Source organism: Penicillium waksmanii, assembly GCF_028829765.1.
Source record: "Penicillium waksmanii strain IBT 27052 chromosome Unknown utg000010l:1.0-3698451.0:1.0-3701458.0, whole genome shotgun sequence".
NCBI classification, from domain to species: domain Eukaryota; kingdom Fungi; phylum Ascomycota; class Eurotiomycetes; order Eurotiales; family Aspergillaceae; genus Penicillium; species Penicillium waksmanii.
Window position 1 is genome coordinate 2,704,946 of NW_026643256.1, and position 13,386 is coordinate 2,718,331.

At 48.8% G+C, this 13,386-nt stretch overlaps 6 protein-coding genes across 6 annotated transcripts; 2 read left to right on the forward strand and 4 right to left on the reverse strand.

Annotated features, from left to right (window-relative positions):
- Positions 1–1,185: 1,185 nt before the first annotated feature.
- On the reverse strand, positions 1,186–1,851 carry N7481_012964 (uncharacterized protein; the record flags this gene model as incomplete). The annotated part of the gene is made up of 1 exon (XM_057272183.1): positions 1,186–1,851. One exon carries the CDS (start codon positions 1,849–1,851, stop codon positions 1,186–1,188), a length of 666 nt encoding a protein of 221 aa, XP_057116371.1.
- Positions 1,852–1,863: 12 nt separating this feature from the next.
- On the reverse strand, positions 1,864–2,643 carry N7481_012965 (uncharacterized protein; the record flags this gene model as incomplete). Its single annotated transcript, XM_057272184.1, has 1 exon — positions 1,864–2,643. The coding sequence occupies one exon, from the start codon at positions 2,641–2,643 to the stop codon at positions 1,864–1,866; it is 780 nt and encodes a 259-aa protein (XP_057116372.1).
- A 687-nt stretch (positions 2,644–3,330) lies between these two features.
- Positions 3,331–5,089, reverse strand: N7481_012966 (MFS transporter; the record flags this gene model as incomplete). Its single annotated transcript, XM_057272185.1, has 4 exons — positions 3,331–4,334; positions 4,387–4,455; positions 4,515–4,755; positions 4,814–5,089. The coding sequence occupies 4 exons, from the start codon at positions 5,087–5,089 to the stop codon at positions 3,331–3,333; spliced, it is 1,590 nt and encodes a 529-aa protein (XP_057116373.1).
- A 5,329-nt stretch (positions 5,090–10,418) lies between these two features.
- N7481_012967 (RidA family protein) lies at positions 10,419–10,884 on the forward strand (the record flags this gene model as incomplete). The annotated part of the gene is made up of 2 exons (XM_057272186.1): positions 10,419–10,530; positions 10,592–10,884. 2 exons carry the CDS (start codon positions 10,419–10,421, stop codon positions 10,882–10,884), a joined length of 405 nt encoding a protein of 134 aa, XP_057116374.1.
- A 152-nt stretch (positions 10,885–11,036) lies between these two features.
- Positions 11,037–12,047, reverse strand: N7481_012968 (uncharacterized protein; the record flags this gene model as incomplete). Its single annotated transcript, XM_057272187.1, has 2 exons — positions 11,037–11,639; positions 11,697–12,047. The coding sequence occupies 2 exons, from the start codon at positions 12,045–12,047 to the stop codon at positions 11,037–11,039; spliced, it is 954 nt and encodes a 317-aa protein (XP_057116375.1).
- Positions 12,048–12,239: 192 nt separating this feature from the next.
- On the forward strand, positions 12,240–13,228 carry N7481_012969 (1-(5-phosphoribosyl)-5- ((5-phosphoribosylamino)methylideneamino)imidazole-4-carboxamide isomerase HIS6; the record flags this gene model as incomplete). Its single annotated transcript, XM_057272188.1, has 3 exons — positions 12,240–12,539; positions 12,690–12,876; positions 12,945–13,228. 3 exons carry the CDS (start codon positions 12,240–12,242, stop codon positions 13,226–13,228), a joined length of 771 nt encoding a protein of 256 aa, XP_057116376.1.
- Between the last annotated feature and the right edge of the window lie 158 nt (positions 13,229–13,386).

Below are 13,386 nucleotides of genomic sequence, written 5' to 3' on the forward strand. Positions count from 1 at the left end.
TTACAATCTCAGCAAAACTTCCACGCAACTATTCAAAGCTGGAAGAAGGATTTGAATGACAAATTCACCGGCAACGAGCTAGGTCAGCTCCTCTTGAGCAATTTTACAGGGAATTTGAGACAGACCGGCAGACTCTCACGAGCGGAGTAGGAGCAACCTTCCATCTGTCACGACATGCTGACCGCGTGGCACGAAGAAGATGTTCCTCCTTGCCGGCAATACTACACCACCAGTTTGTGATCGTCCTACAAGGCGACGGGTGGATATTTCAACGACTCTGCGATGTGGAAGGCTACCATCCAAAGGTGCACCTTGACGCAGAGGGCGAGCTTGTCGCGTCTGAAACTCAGCATTCAGCGAGTCGTGTGACACCGATCGTCAACGACCTATTCTACGCTTTGAAAATGATGGAGAAGAGAGGCCGAAAAGCAAAATTGTGATTGGGGTTGGGATGATTTTATTTGGACATACCTAGTCTAGACACGTTCGCGTCGAATAACGATACAAGATCAATCAGAACGAACGGGTGCTCATTTATAGCATCGTGGGTTTGAATCGATTCCTTGATAGGGTAGTGCTTCGATACGTGCGGCGAATGATAGACGCCACCAGACAGATTCCTTATTTTGGGCAGTCGGAATTCGGGTACTTGGGCATAGGCATGTCGGAGGTTGATAGTAACTATTTCATATATAGGTCTATGTAGTACTAACGCCCACTACGACAGCGAGCTGAATTTGAAACTTCATTTAGGGTACGTATAGAGAGACGGATGTTATAGATTAGGTGGCTGCTTACTATAGCTAGAAGCTATTTACATAGTGGTTCCTCTTCCAGCTATTGAGACTGGTCTAAGCTTTCCTTTTGCTGATCTCAAACATTGCTTTAGGACCATGCCAGCATAATATTAGAGATACGACTACAAAGGCATCCGCCCCATGGCATCTATCATTCGTCGTATATACGACAATGTTGAGGCAAAATAGAATAGAGAGGAGATTTGATTGACATTTCGACATCTTGTCACTTGCAATAGTGCCGATGGTCTTTGCTTTTGCGAGTAAAACCAGCCCCATGTACTGGCGTGGCAGCTATTGACACCTATCGACACACAGCAAGTCCTGCTAGACACAGGCGAACGGATCATGGAAGTCAGGACATGCATGAGAGGCTGGATTCCACCGGCTAAGTTGCAGCTTGATATCCAGCGTCAATACTTGATGCGAGTTCCCGGATTTGGTACATGATGTCAAGCCAAGTGTCTCTTTCGTCGAATATTCCATACATGAGTTCGAGGCCGAGGCGGAAAGTTTCAGCTCCGTCGGACGACTTCATCACTTCCGTCATGGATTCCATAGCGTACTCGTTTCGTACAAAATGACTGGGAATACATTTTGCTTTCTTTTGTTTCACGAGACTCAGCAGCATCGCGGTGCTCTTCGCGCCGAGCCGCTTTTTGAGACGCATCGTGGCTAGCTTCGGGGCAGTCGGCGGCAAGCCGAGAATATCATTATGAAAGATGACTGCGAGATCAGAAGCAATGTATGGATCCTTGTGCTCCTGTGGCGAGCTTCCGGGGATTGTATCCGATGTTCCTTGCGATTTTCTGCGAGCGCTTCGGTGTCTACCCCCTTCTAGCAGGCTTCCAGGACGCTTTATATCGTTCACGGCGGTCTGCTCTTGGGTTGGGCCAGGCGGGATCGTATCTGATATTTCTTCAGTGTTTCTGGCAATCTTTTGAGGACGGTCTCCTCCCAGCGGGCTTCCAGGACGTTTTTTGCTGTTCACTGCTGAGCTGGCTGGCTTTGCTGGGCCCCTCGGCCCCATTGGCAGGATACCCTGGACACGCATCAAAATGGACTCCTAGTCCGTATTCTTTCCACCGCCAAATCTCTGGACGAGCTGCGAAAGCGTCTCCTCGACTTCATTGTAATGTTTAAACTCCAAATTAACCAAACGGCGAAGTGCCACCAGCATGCTCGCATCTTTGTCTGTTTCAGGAAAGGCATCGGAGGCTGCGACGGATATGACGCCAAGTTTCACGTTTCGGCGCAATGCGTCGTAGAGCATGTCACCTCCTTTCGCCTTCAGACGACCAAGAGCCATGTCTGCAGATTCGGGCGGAAGGCCAAGCCCAACGTGATGGTCGATTATTGCAAAGTCGGCAAGGAGGATGGGGTCATCCATGCCTGTGTAGGTTCGACTGGGTCGCCTGTTCGCGGGACATGAAGGAGCGTATGGTAAAGGGTCATTTGAAGCGAGGGTACGATTCGACATGGATCGGACTGCATCAAGTTCGTCTCGAATCAATTGTGTCAGCGGATGTTCTTTGTGAGCATTTGGAATATTCCCCTTCAGTTGTTCCATGGATTTCTCGAGTTGATCCGTAGATTCCCTTAGTGCGCCTTTTGTTTTCATCACCTGGTTCCGAGTCTGAGAGCCTTGAACGAGTGTTTCATACCATTTCTGATAAGCCGCTTTGAACTCATGTCTGAGGTCTGTTGCGCGGCATGAGATGTCGATTGCTTTGCTCACGTCGTCCCATGGGAGTGCTAGCTCGGGCCATTCTTTTCTCGCATAGTTGATGAAATCGCTCCCACCGGTTTGCAAAAGGACCATTCCCGGGATAGCCTGCCAGTCCATCGACGCCGTGGGGGGGCTCCTGGGTAGCTTCCTGAGTAGCCTCCTGCAGTGTCAGAGCTTCGGGGTCGTAGTCACCATCTTCCGCGATCCCAGACTCGGTGTTGGAGGCCATGGCATTAGCTCGCGAGTTTGGGCAATACTAGAACCGTAGCATTCAAATCATGACCACGGCTTAGGTATAGTATCCAAGCGAGACTGTTGTGGAGGAGGCAGAGGCAGAGGCAGCGGGAGGAAAACCAAAACCAAAACAATGGGAAAATGGGAAGCTTGACCTTACTACCTAATTCTACCTCGGAAGCCAAGAAAGACACCAATCAGAGGAAAGTGTGCTGCTGCAGATTCGATCGAGGCTCGGTCTGCAATATCTCTAGTACTACTACTGCTGATGCTAGCCAGTGTGTAACCAAAAATTGATGTAGGACATAGCCCCGTGCTCTATATTGTACTCTATGAAGAAATTATAAATATGCAAGAATAGTGTGAAGGAAGTGAAGCCAAAAGTCAAACAGATAATGCCGAACGAAACGGCCAAAAGAACTGAGAACACGCTGAAGATACCAGGTCATTAAGTCATGAAAGGCTGTGAGCTCAATTGAGATCATACGCCTCCTTTTGGGGGATCTTGTCCAAGACACGCTATTTTTTCGGACCATTTCCGATCAGAGCAGATGTTTTGATTTGAGGTTATTAAACAACCTGCTCCTTTCGCTTGAGTCGCTCTGTTCGCTCAAGACGCCATCCAGCGCCCCATCGCATCTCAATGGAAAGAAGCGGAACCATGCAGAGAGTGATACATGCCAGCAACAGGAATGTAAATTGGGCTGTGATGGCATCGATGATGGGTTGAGAAGCGGCAACACCGGCAGCCCCGATCAGGCACCGCATCAAATTGTTCACGGCGGTTGCACTAGCACTGGCACCGGGGTAGAGGTCAATGACGAGGGCACTGTTGATTGTGAAGATGGCGGTGGCACAGTAGGCGATAATGTATTGGAGGATAATTGGGACAGCGAGGTGGGTGCGAAGCGAGACTCCGTACACAGCTGTACAAACAATGAAGAGCGCAGTGATCCACCAAGTGTTGCGCATGCGAGCATATTCGATGGGGAAGTCGGAGTGGGTCTTCGATGTGATGCGTGTTTCGAGAGGCAGGTTGTGCTCCATGCAGTATTCGCGCTCAGTTCGCTTATGATTGTAGTCCATCAAGTAGCCTGTGGTATAAGATCCCGAAATACAGCCGAAACCGTTTCCGAGAAAGGTGAGTCCGACTTCCAAGGAGTTAAGGCCGTAGGTAGACTCGAACAAATCCGAAGTTGAGGATGTGACCATTGACCAGACAGTGTATACAATGGCACCGAAGAATAGTGTGATGAATACGTCCTTCTCGCCAAGGAATCCAAGAGGAGCGATGACAGTCTTGAAAGTGATCTTCTTCTTCTCGCCCGAAGGAACTGAGTTCGGGTCTGCATCCTTCTGTCCAGTGAAGTGGTAGATAAAAGGCTTGTAGAGGCCATGCAGCGGGACGGTTCCATTTCCAGCCACTGTTCGCAGAGTCTCCGGAAGGAAAAATAGAATAGAGAAAAGACTCAATCCAGAAAGGATAGTCAGAAACCAAAAAATAGACCTGAACCCCAGGTACTGTGACAAAAGACCACCAAAGACCGGACCAACTCCCTGGCCAAGCATGCGTACTACTTCTGTTAGTCTAGCCCCACTGTAGATAGTATTAACAGGGCGACTTACCTCCACCGAAAATCCCGATTAGACTTCCACGCTCAGCAGACGTGGTGATATCGCCGATGACTCCAGCACCTGTGGGGGAGTAGGATTAGAAGTTGTCATTGGAATGTGAAGGAGGCGGGGGAACATACCAATAGAAATTGTGGCAGCACTACCCGCAGCTTGAATTGCCCGAAACGCCATGAGCTGAGCATAATTTTTTGACACACCCAATGCAATGTTGGAAATCATATATACAATGAAAGTTCCAATGAAGATTGATCGTCGGCCAAGGACGTCGGAAAAGGAACCCCAAAAGCTGGGTGCAATACCTTGAACGATCATGTATACTGTAACGGTGAGGGTGGCGAGGGACATCGAGATGTCCAGTTCCTATGGAGCAGATGATGAGATACTGTGAGGATAAAAGTGATGAGATGTCATAACTTACTCTGGAAATTTCGCCGAGTGCTGGGAAGTAGATGTTTGAGGATAGCGGAGAGAATATGGCGGCGAGGGAAACAATGCAGACCATCTGCAATTTACGGGATCGGGGGAAGACATGGTAGGGAGGTTGGGTTTTAGTTTGGCCTTCGAGGTTGATAGAATCGGAAGACGGTGTTGGGAGTCTCTTTTCGTCTGTAGGGGATAGGCTAGGGCTAGAGTTGACCGACCAGGCGGTAACTGTAGGCTCCTTGAGAGAGTCTTCGGATTTGAAGCCGAACATCGTGTGTGTGGAATTGAAAGTATAAAAGCAGGGTCTAGGCTCGCATAACCTTTTAAAGATGCAATAAATCTAGACAAGAAATAGAATGGCTCGAACCACCTGCTCTAAAGCTGTCAAGTCGGAATAAAAAAGCTTTGGCTATTCTCGAAGAATGGCGTGCGTGGTAAGGCGCTTTTGTATCTCCACGTCAGCCCAACGCCCCTGATAACTTAGCTCCGAAACTACTAACAGTTCCCATATTACATGTGGGAGCCATGGCCATCTAATTACTCCACTGTGGGTTCAGCCTAGGGAATGGGGAGTGTGGTCCCCTTGGCAGATGTAGACTCGATAGGTGGCAAGGATCGGACAAAGACGGTAAAACCGATGCTGCTCCTTCGATGATGGAGGGGCGGATCAGCAGAGAGAAATTCTAGGCTTTTAGATTTGTTTTTAGATGTTGTACGCCAATCCCTGGAAATAAGGCAACTACAGCAGCTTCTCAAACCTCATAGCTACTCCACAGCCTCGAGGGCTTACGACACACTTGTCTGAGCGTACATATAATCTGCAGTTATCACCACCGGGAAGCATTTATTCCAGTCTGTCTAGGCTTCCGGTGAAGCTATCCATGCCCTGGCATACAAAGTTCCGAGTCAAATGCCATTACCTGATTGGGATTTAGCCTAGTGTGAGTATACGCGTGTCCTACATATCGACTATGAAAAGATCTGCATTCAATTAGCACGGGGTAAGTCAGCTTCACGAGAATGGTCCTGATGGATATTTCCCTTGGTCGGGAGTACAATTGGATCGGGATGTCTCTGCCACGAAGGTCCCGATGTCCCGCAGATGTGGATATACTTGCAGGATAGCAGCGTTACAGAATAATGAAAACCAAGTGGTGGTGAGAAAGCCAAGACTTGGCCAGGACTACACAAGTTTGCACATGGTTATAGAGAAAGTATTGGGTGGGCAACCGATCATAGGGCTTATTCCAGCCCATGACGATCTTGGGCGCCGTCAAGCAATGCCAAGCTCACCACAAACTAGCTGGTGGATGTTTCAGGGGGTAATAATTCCATTCACACGGCAGCAAATTACGTAGACGGCTTGGAAAAGGAGGAATTGGAATTTATTGATTTTACTTTATGTTCTATTTTGGCCGTTTTGGGTGTATAGGGGAAAGCGATAGCCCTTGCTGGTCCAGCAGGTCCCGCCGCCGATAAAGGGGACGCACCTAGGGTATTGCATAGCCGAGTGACGATGCATTGCAAGGGCCCAGATAAGCGTGTGAACCCGTAAACTAATGTGACCAATGCATCTGCAATTCATCAGGCCGCGACATCATATGTGGAGCTTTAAGGGTCAAGAATGCGCACTCGACCTCTCCCGGGACAAGGTTCGCGCCAAGTGGATATGATCAACAACCGAACGGCCTCTACTGACAACTATTTCAGGCTGCCAATCCTTGAGCGCCGATGGTGGACCCACCAAGCCCCCCCTTTGGCCCGGAGAACAGGGGTGGTTCTGTGACGAACTTCTGTCTACCGCTGCATCGTCCCTTGGGATTTGCATGAGAGGGTCTTGTTCTCCACCGTGCGTGCTAGAACGATGCACGAAGCTATCCAGCCAGCACGGACAGATAGCTCCCGGCTGATCACTTCTTCCTACGGGCTGGTTACAGCTTATGGGTAACCATCTTGCACTGATCGTCTTGCCAGTCAAGTGCATGATATGCGCTGTCGCCATCGATATATCGGAGGTTTTCTATTCGGATAGAACCTTCTCTGCTGCCCTAAAATAAGGCTGGTGATACGGAGAATTTTAACTTCTGTTCTTGGCCCTCGGTTCTTGGCCTTCGGCTTCTGCTGTTTTGCGATATTCTCATTTTCAGGACATCCCGAGGAAACCGCGGACATGCATCTCAGGGTCCACTGATGCCCACTTCTTGGCTGTCGCGACCGGCCGATGGTCATCCCGAGTCGGCTAGCCGACTGCAACCTCTTTGTACTCCTCGTGCATGAGGTGCCGGTCAGAGATTGGTCTGTCATGTTTGACTTTATGAATCGAGATTCACTATCTCCACTAGACATCATCTCTAGGCCCGACCTCTCCGTGATGGAGGGTAAAAGTTTCATTACTCTACGAATCTGAGCTTATAAACTCCCCCAAAAGGGAAAGGAGACCGGCTACATCTTCTCCAAATGTCTCCACATCTTCAGTCGACATACATACAAGGCCCATTGGGCTGTCAGAATATTTGGCCACACCCGTACTCCCCGAGTCAAGTCCCCACCCACGCTGTCCAGGCACTTTTTCCGTATGGCTGCACCTAAGGGTGTTCCCGTCGTGGCTTGTCTTCGGTGGCGTGTATCTTGCCTTGATAATTCACCGATATTTCCGTGCCAAGGTGCTTTAAATTACCCTGCTTGCTGCTTCTCACCGAAGATGGAAACTTATCCTCTCCAGCATTAGTATCACGATGCCGGGTTATCAATGTAAACTGTGGATTTTCTTGATTTCTGCCCAACCTGAAACCACATATACTCGTAGTTCAAAGGGGCCATTTGGAGTCCTGTGTCCGTGCGTCTAGGATCCCATCCATTCAATTGGAATCGTGTATATGGATGCCCCTAGATTTATGGAATAGATGTACTATTCATTCCAGCTAAAACCGAGCCTTTGGTTGAGTAAATTATACATACAAACTAGCCAAGGTATTTGTAAAACCCGCCAACCTACTACGTACAGTAGCCAGTAGAAATTCACCAATTTAATTTTCAAACAAACCTGAATCATTCCAGAGCCAAAAATTCTTCAAAATCTATCTGCCTGAGGGTTATTCAAGCTCCACGGCCGATCGGCGCGCCATGTTTCAATAAAACGCATGGACCATGCTGCGACGGAACTACACAGCCCCCTTATCTCAAATGCTTGATACATCAACATCTCTAGCCCCCGAAAGGAGTATTGAAAAGTTCGAGCAATTACAAAGATTTGAGGGACTCTATGTATGTACATATGCTCCGCGATATAGAAGGAATTAATTGAGGGCGAGGTGAGTGTCTCGAAAATCACACCGATTTCAATCATCTCCAACAGTACTTGTTTGCATTCTCACTTCAAGTACCTTTAATGCAGAAACTAAATCTAGACTATGCATAAAGTACTCATGTATGTACATACTGAACTGAGAAAGAGCACCGCTATCAGAGTTCCTTGGCCTTGCCAAGACCACGATCCAAAAACCAGCAACCGTCTTCCATTTGAGAATAGCCTTGGCAAAATCTAACTTGAGCTGAAGCTGAAGCTATCCCCTGTACTCCATACGGAGTGCTCGTACGGAATACATGGAGATCAGATCCTACGAAACCCGCACTCCTCACAGCCTCACACGACGGGTTCCACATATCTCAGGGGAATGGATCTTGATTTGGGACCCTATAAGGCTCCATCGGAAGATCCCATCCTTCTCCCCGCCTCCCCCTGATCCCTGATTTTCGACGAGAGCTCAAGGGTGGGCCAGGAGCTTGAGTGGACGCTACGGATTACGAGTAATCAGTGTGTTCTAGCCTCTTCCTAATGGAACCGCGTGTCGGCAACCGACCTTGGCCACAGTGGATCGCCTCGATAAGTCCACCACGATAACGGGTGATCTGCTCTGGGCCAAGAGCGCCAGGCTCGAATCCACTCAGGATTTACAGCATGACGATCACTTCTAGCCAGATTGCGCCAGCGGAGCACGAGCGGAATCCCGATGTTTCAACTCTTGGCAGGCGTTGCTCTTTTGAGTTCTGGCAATCTTCCGAATTTTGAGCGTGGGAGCGACCCAAGTTGTGATAAATGCGAGATATGTTCCGGTGGAAGTTTAAATTTGCGATTCTTCCAAGCGATCTGGAATTCAGCGGGGCACTGGTCATGCCCCAGGGCTTGACGTTTTCGGGGATGTTATTGATACGGTATCTTCCGAAGTCTAACGAGGACCTTTGCATCCATCGGCAAACCGGATCAATGTCAGTCTCGGTATGCGACATCACTCTGCAGCTGTACAAGTCTGCAGCTTTAATTGCAGAGTGGAACTTCTATTCAGAAATCCCTGAGGTTTAAAGCACATAAGTACTCTGAAGGTCTTTCCCCGAGTCCTTGAGGCAAATGCAGCTGGGAAAAGTATGCAAATGTCCCTTAAGCAGCAATTGGGGTCGGATTTTCCAGTCTACATATCTACATCATGGGTGCTGATTGGGCTGATTGGGTTTAGTCCAGTGATTTCAAGAGTTGCATGAAGCTAAACACTCTACCGAACATGGATTCCTGTCCGCCAAAGATTGCTGCAGAGATAGCGTAAATCTGATACAGAAGATTCGACGACCGGAAGAACGGACAACCGAAACATGTGAGAATATACTTTCAGTGAGTCACACGAGAATGAGAAAAACAAAGAGGGGTAAACAAGAATTGAGACCTATTTGGGACTTGCCATTAGCCAAGCGAGTTAGTATGCAGTCGTTGGGCATTGAATGGCTATTTCCCCCACTTCCAAGGTCCAAGACAACTTGAATGTTGCTCTCTTGTTTCAATGGTCTCAGATTTTATGGGTAGTTTATTGCCCTGAAATTACCTACTCGTAATACTATTGGTAGGTAGGCAGGCTATCCAGTGCTTCTGATATAGTAAGACCTCGATTGAGGGTACTAGTAGTAGTTTCCAAGGTCTAGGAATGAATGTTCATCGGAAGTGCGGCGCAACTATTTTCATACCCACCTTCGATCAATTCTAGTCAAGCAGAATCAATCTTCGGCTAGTAAAAACAGATCATAGCAATTTACGGGTGAGCTGGCCACGTCTAGTAGAACAGTCACCAACTTTTCTCCGGGTGGGCATTGCCTTGCCCATCCAGCCACGCAACAGTAACCACGGAGTCCGCTCGACTGAACCTTGGGGCAAGTGTTAGTTTCTAAATCCCTTGCCCATTTGAAGGGAAATAGCTATTCCAAGCCCTGGAGGATAGTTCTGTTTCTAATTACTCATTACCTTCTACATACCTAACTACTACTAGTAGGTAGTAATCTCTTTCTGTGGAACTTGAAGTTATCCAGATGAATTTCGTCATAGCCTGGACTTCAAGGCTATTGACCGCCAGCGGAATATATATTCCACAATCGCCCGCTCCTCACCGGGACTCGGACACGGAGCAATTTCAAGTTCATGCCCTGGAGTTACACCCAACTTCAAATTTTGAAATAGACAGCACTGTGAATATACCTAGGTAATTCAGAAACATCTGTTTGATTACCTGATCAAGGAGTCCAAGGTCATCGGGAAGTAATTCATCTCATCCGATACCAAGATGTCGCATTTGCAATACTACAACTATGAAGGCGTCGGCCAAAGAAACCAACAAAAATTCAGCTATAGCCAAGCAGTCCGCATTGGCGATCGAATTGAATGTGCAGGACAAGGTAGATTAACTCTATTTACTGCTTCTTGTCCGGGTCATTTCGCTAACGGCTTCACATCCAGGTGGCTGGGACCCGAAGACCGGTGTGTTTTTTAAAGAGATCAACGAACAGATCGACCAGGCTTTTGCCAATGTTGATCTGAACCTAAAAGACGCGGGCGGGAAGGGCTGGGAGCAGGTGTTCCGCGTCAACTCGTACCACGTTCCAATCAATGATGAAGCTTTGGAAGCGATGGTCCGCAACTTCAAGCGCTGGATGCCAAATCACCAACCGATTTGGACCTGCGTCGGCGTGACAAGACTCGGAGAGGATGATATGCGGGTTGAAATTGAGGTGGTGGCCCATGATCCGTGATGTGGTTGATTGAATTGAGTTGGGTATTGGATAGCATGTATTCGTTAATTATGACTCGCGATGGTCAATTTTTCGCTCGTTGTGCTTTCGATGGAGTGAGGTTGTATCAAAGATGAATAAAGATGCGCTCTTATAAGCGCGAGAAATCATTCTCATAGGTCGCCCCTACCACCTCTACTACCACCTCTACCACCACGACCCCCGCCGCGACCCCCGCCGCGACCCCCGCCGCGACCACGACCACCGCGGCCGCCTCTACCACCCCTGGAAGAGCGGCTTGGTCTACTCTTCATAGAGAACAGATCTTCCTTGCTCAGGTTCAAGGTACCCCCGGAAAATTTTCCGATAGAAGCACCTCCGACACCGCGTTCTCTCCGTCCATTGTTGTTGGATTTTGAGACCTTCGAGGGCCGCTCGAGAATTATACCGTTCTCCTTAGCTTCACGACGTCGCTTATCGTCCTTTGATGCTGCCTTTGCATTGATACCTCGTCGGTGAGCATCGGGCATCTTCTGCTTATAGAGCGAGGACTTCGCTCCGAGCTCTTGCATGCGCAAGTCCAGAGCCTTCAGTCGGTTCTTGCCTGTCGGCGCAAGGTCATCCGCAGAGTCTAGGAGGTGTGATTCTTTGAGGAGTCGTTGAAGCGCCAGATCGTGCTTAAAGTTATCGGCCTCCCCGGCTTCGTCTTCCTTGTCTTGTTTCGTTTTCGGTTGTGATGTCGACTTTGCGAGGATGTCTGAGGTGGGTGTTCCATTCTAGCAAATATTAGTCAATCAGTATTCCTCGAGAATGATTTAAAATAATTTCCATACCAAGAAGGCCTTGCGCAACTGCTTTTGCATCAGCTCATCTTCATCCTCGTTGGCATCCTTATGCTCAACGACCTCGACTCTGTGGTCGTCCTCGTCTTCTTCGGAAACTCCATCCCAACCATCGTCTGACCCCATATTTTCGTCATCATCTTCTTCGTTGTAATCTTCATCATCATCTTCCGACTCAGACTCTTCCGCAGGCTGTGCTGGAGCCGCCTCTATAGGTTCAAATTGCGCCTCGAAGTATTTGCGAAAGATATCCTGAGCGTTGTCTGCGGGTTGAGGGCTGGGGTCCTCGGTCTTTTTCGATCTTGACACGACGGAAGTGTCTCCCTTACGCTTAACAACCATGGTGAAAGTAATTCGGGTGGACTAGAAGGCGAGTGTCAATACGCCGACGGTCCGCGAACTTTTTTTTGGACCAAGCTCCGGGTCACGTGCGATAATGAAGATAAGCCCCTCGAGGGGCCGGTCGACGTTTGGGAACTTTGGGGAACTTTTGAGAAGCCATTCAATCGTCGCAATTGCGATTACACAAGCAGAATGACCAAATTCAGACCATGCATTGACCTGCACTCCGGTCAGGTTAAGCAGATTGTTGGCGGAACCCTCAGCAATGTCGCCGAAGACCTGAAGACCAACTACGTGTCTAAGCTCCCCGCGGGCCACTACTCGGGCCTTTACCAGAAGCACGATTTGCGCGGAGGACATGTGGTGAAGCTGGGGCCAGGGAATGACGAGGCAGCCCAAGAAGCAGTGCGCACATGGCCTAATGGCTTGCAAGTGGCTGGTGGCATCACCGACAAGAATGCACAGTATTGGATTGACCAGGGCGCTGAGAAGGTGAGTAACCCCCGCACCGTCATGAATTCCTGATTTGCATTATTGGCGGAGGAAACGCCTATCGCGCTTCTCTCATTTGATGCAGGTCCTTGTCTACTGGCCTTTCGTCATGATTCTCAACGATGACACTAATGGAATGCGGGAGAATAGGTGATCATCACTTCATTCCTCTTCCCGTCCGGCAAATTCTCCCTCGAGCGACTCGAGTTGGTACTTGCGGCTCTGGGAGGTGACAAGTCCAAGCTGGTCTTGGATCTGAGCTGCCGCAGAAAGGATAATACTTGGTTTGTGGCTATGGACCGTTGGCAGACCATCACAGAGATGGAGATCAATCAAGGTATGGGGTGATCAGCCACTGTGGCGTACCTTTCCTTAAGGTTCCAACACATATCTAATCTTGCATAGAATCAATCTCCTTCTTGGAACCCTACTGCTCCGAATTTCTGATCCATGCTGCCGATGTGGAGGGGCTTCAACAGGGGGTCGATGAAGAGTTGGTATCGAAATTGGCAGAGTGGTGCACCATCCCCGTCACATACGCCGGAGGTGCGCGCAGTTTGCAGGACCTTGAGAAAGTGCACGCTAGCAGTAATGGCAAGGTGGACTTGACCATTGGCAGTGCCTTGGATATCTTCGGTGGCTCCGGCGTGACCTTCGAAGAGTGTATTGAGTGGAACAAGACGCACTAAAACACTAGAACACCTCAAAATGTATAGAAATAGAGCCGAAGAATCAATGAATGAACGATAACAATGTTTATATGAAAATTTTGCTTATTAGTTCTCACTGTAAATATTGTGTAATCATCATAATCATCCAGTGGAGCTGGGGCAGAGTCCAGGCAGTC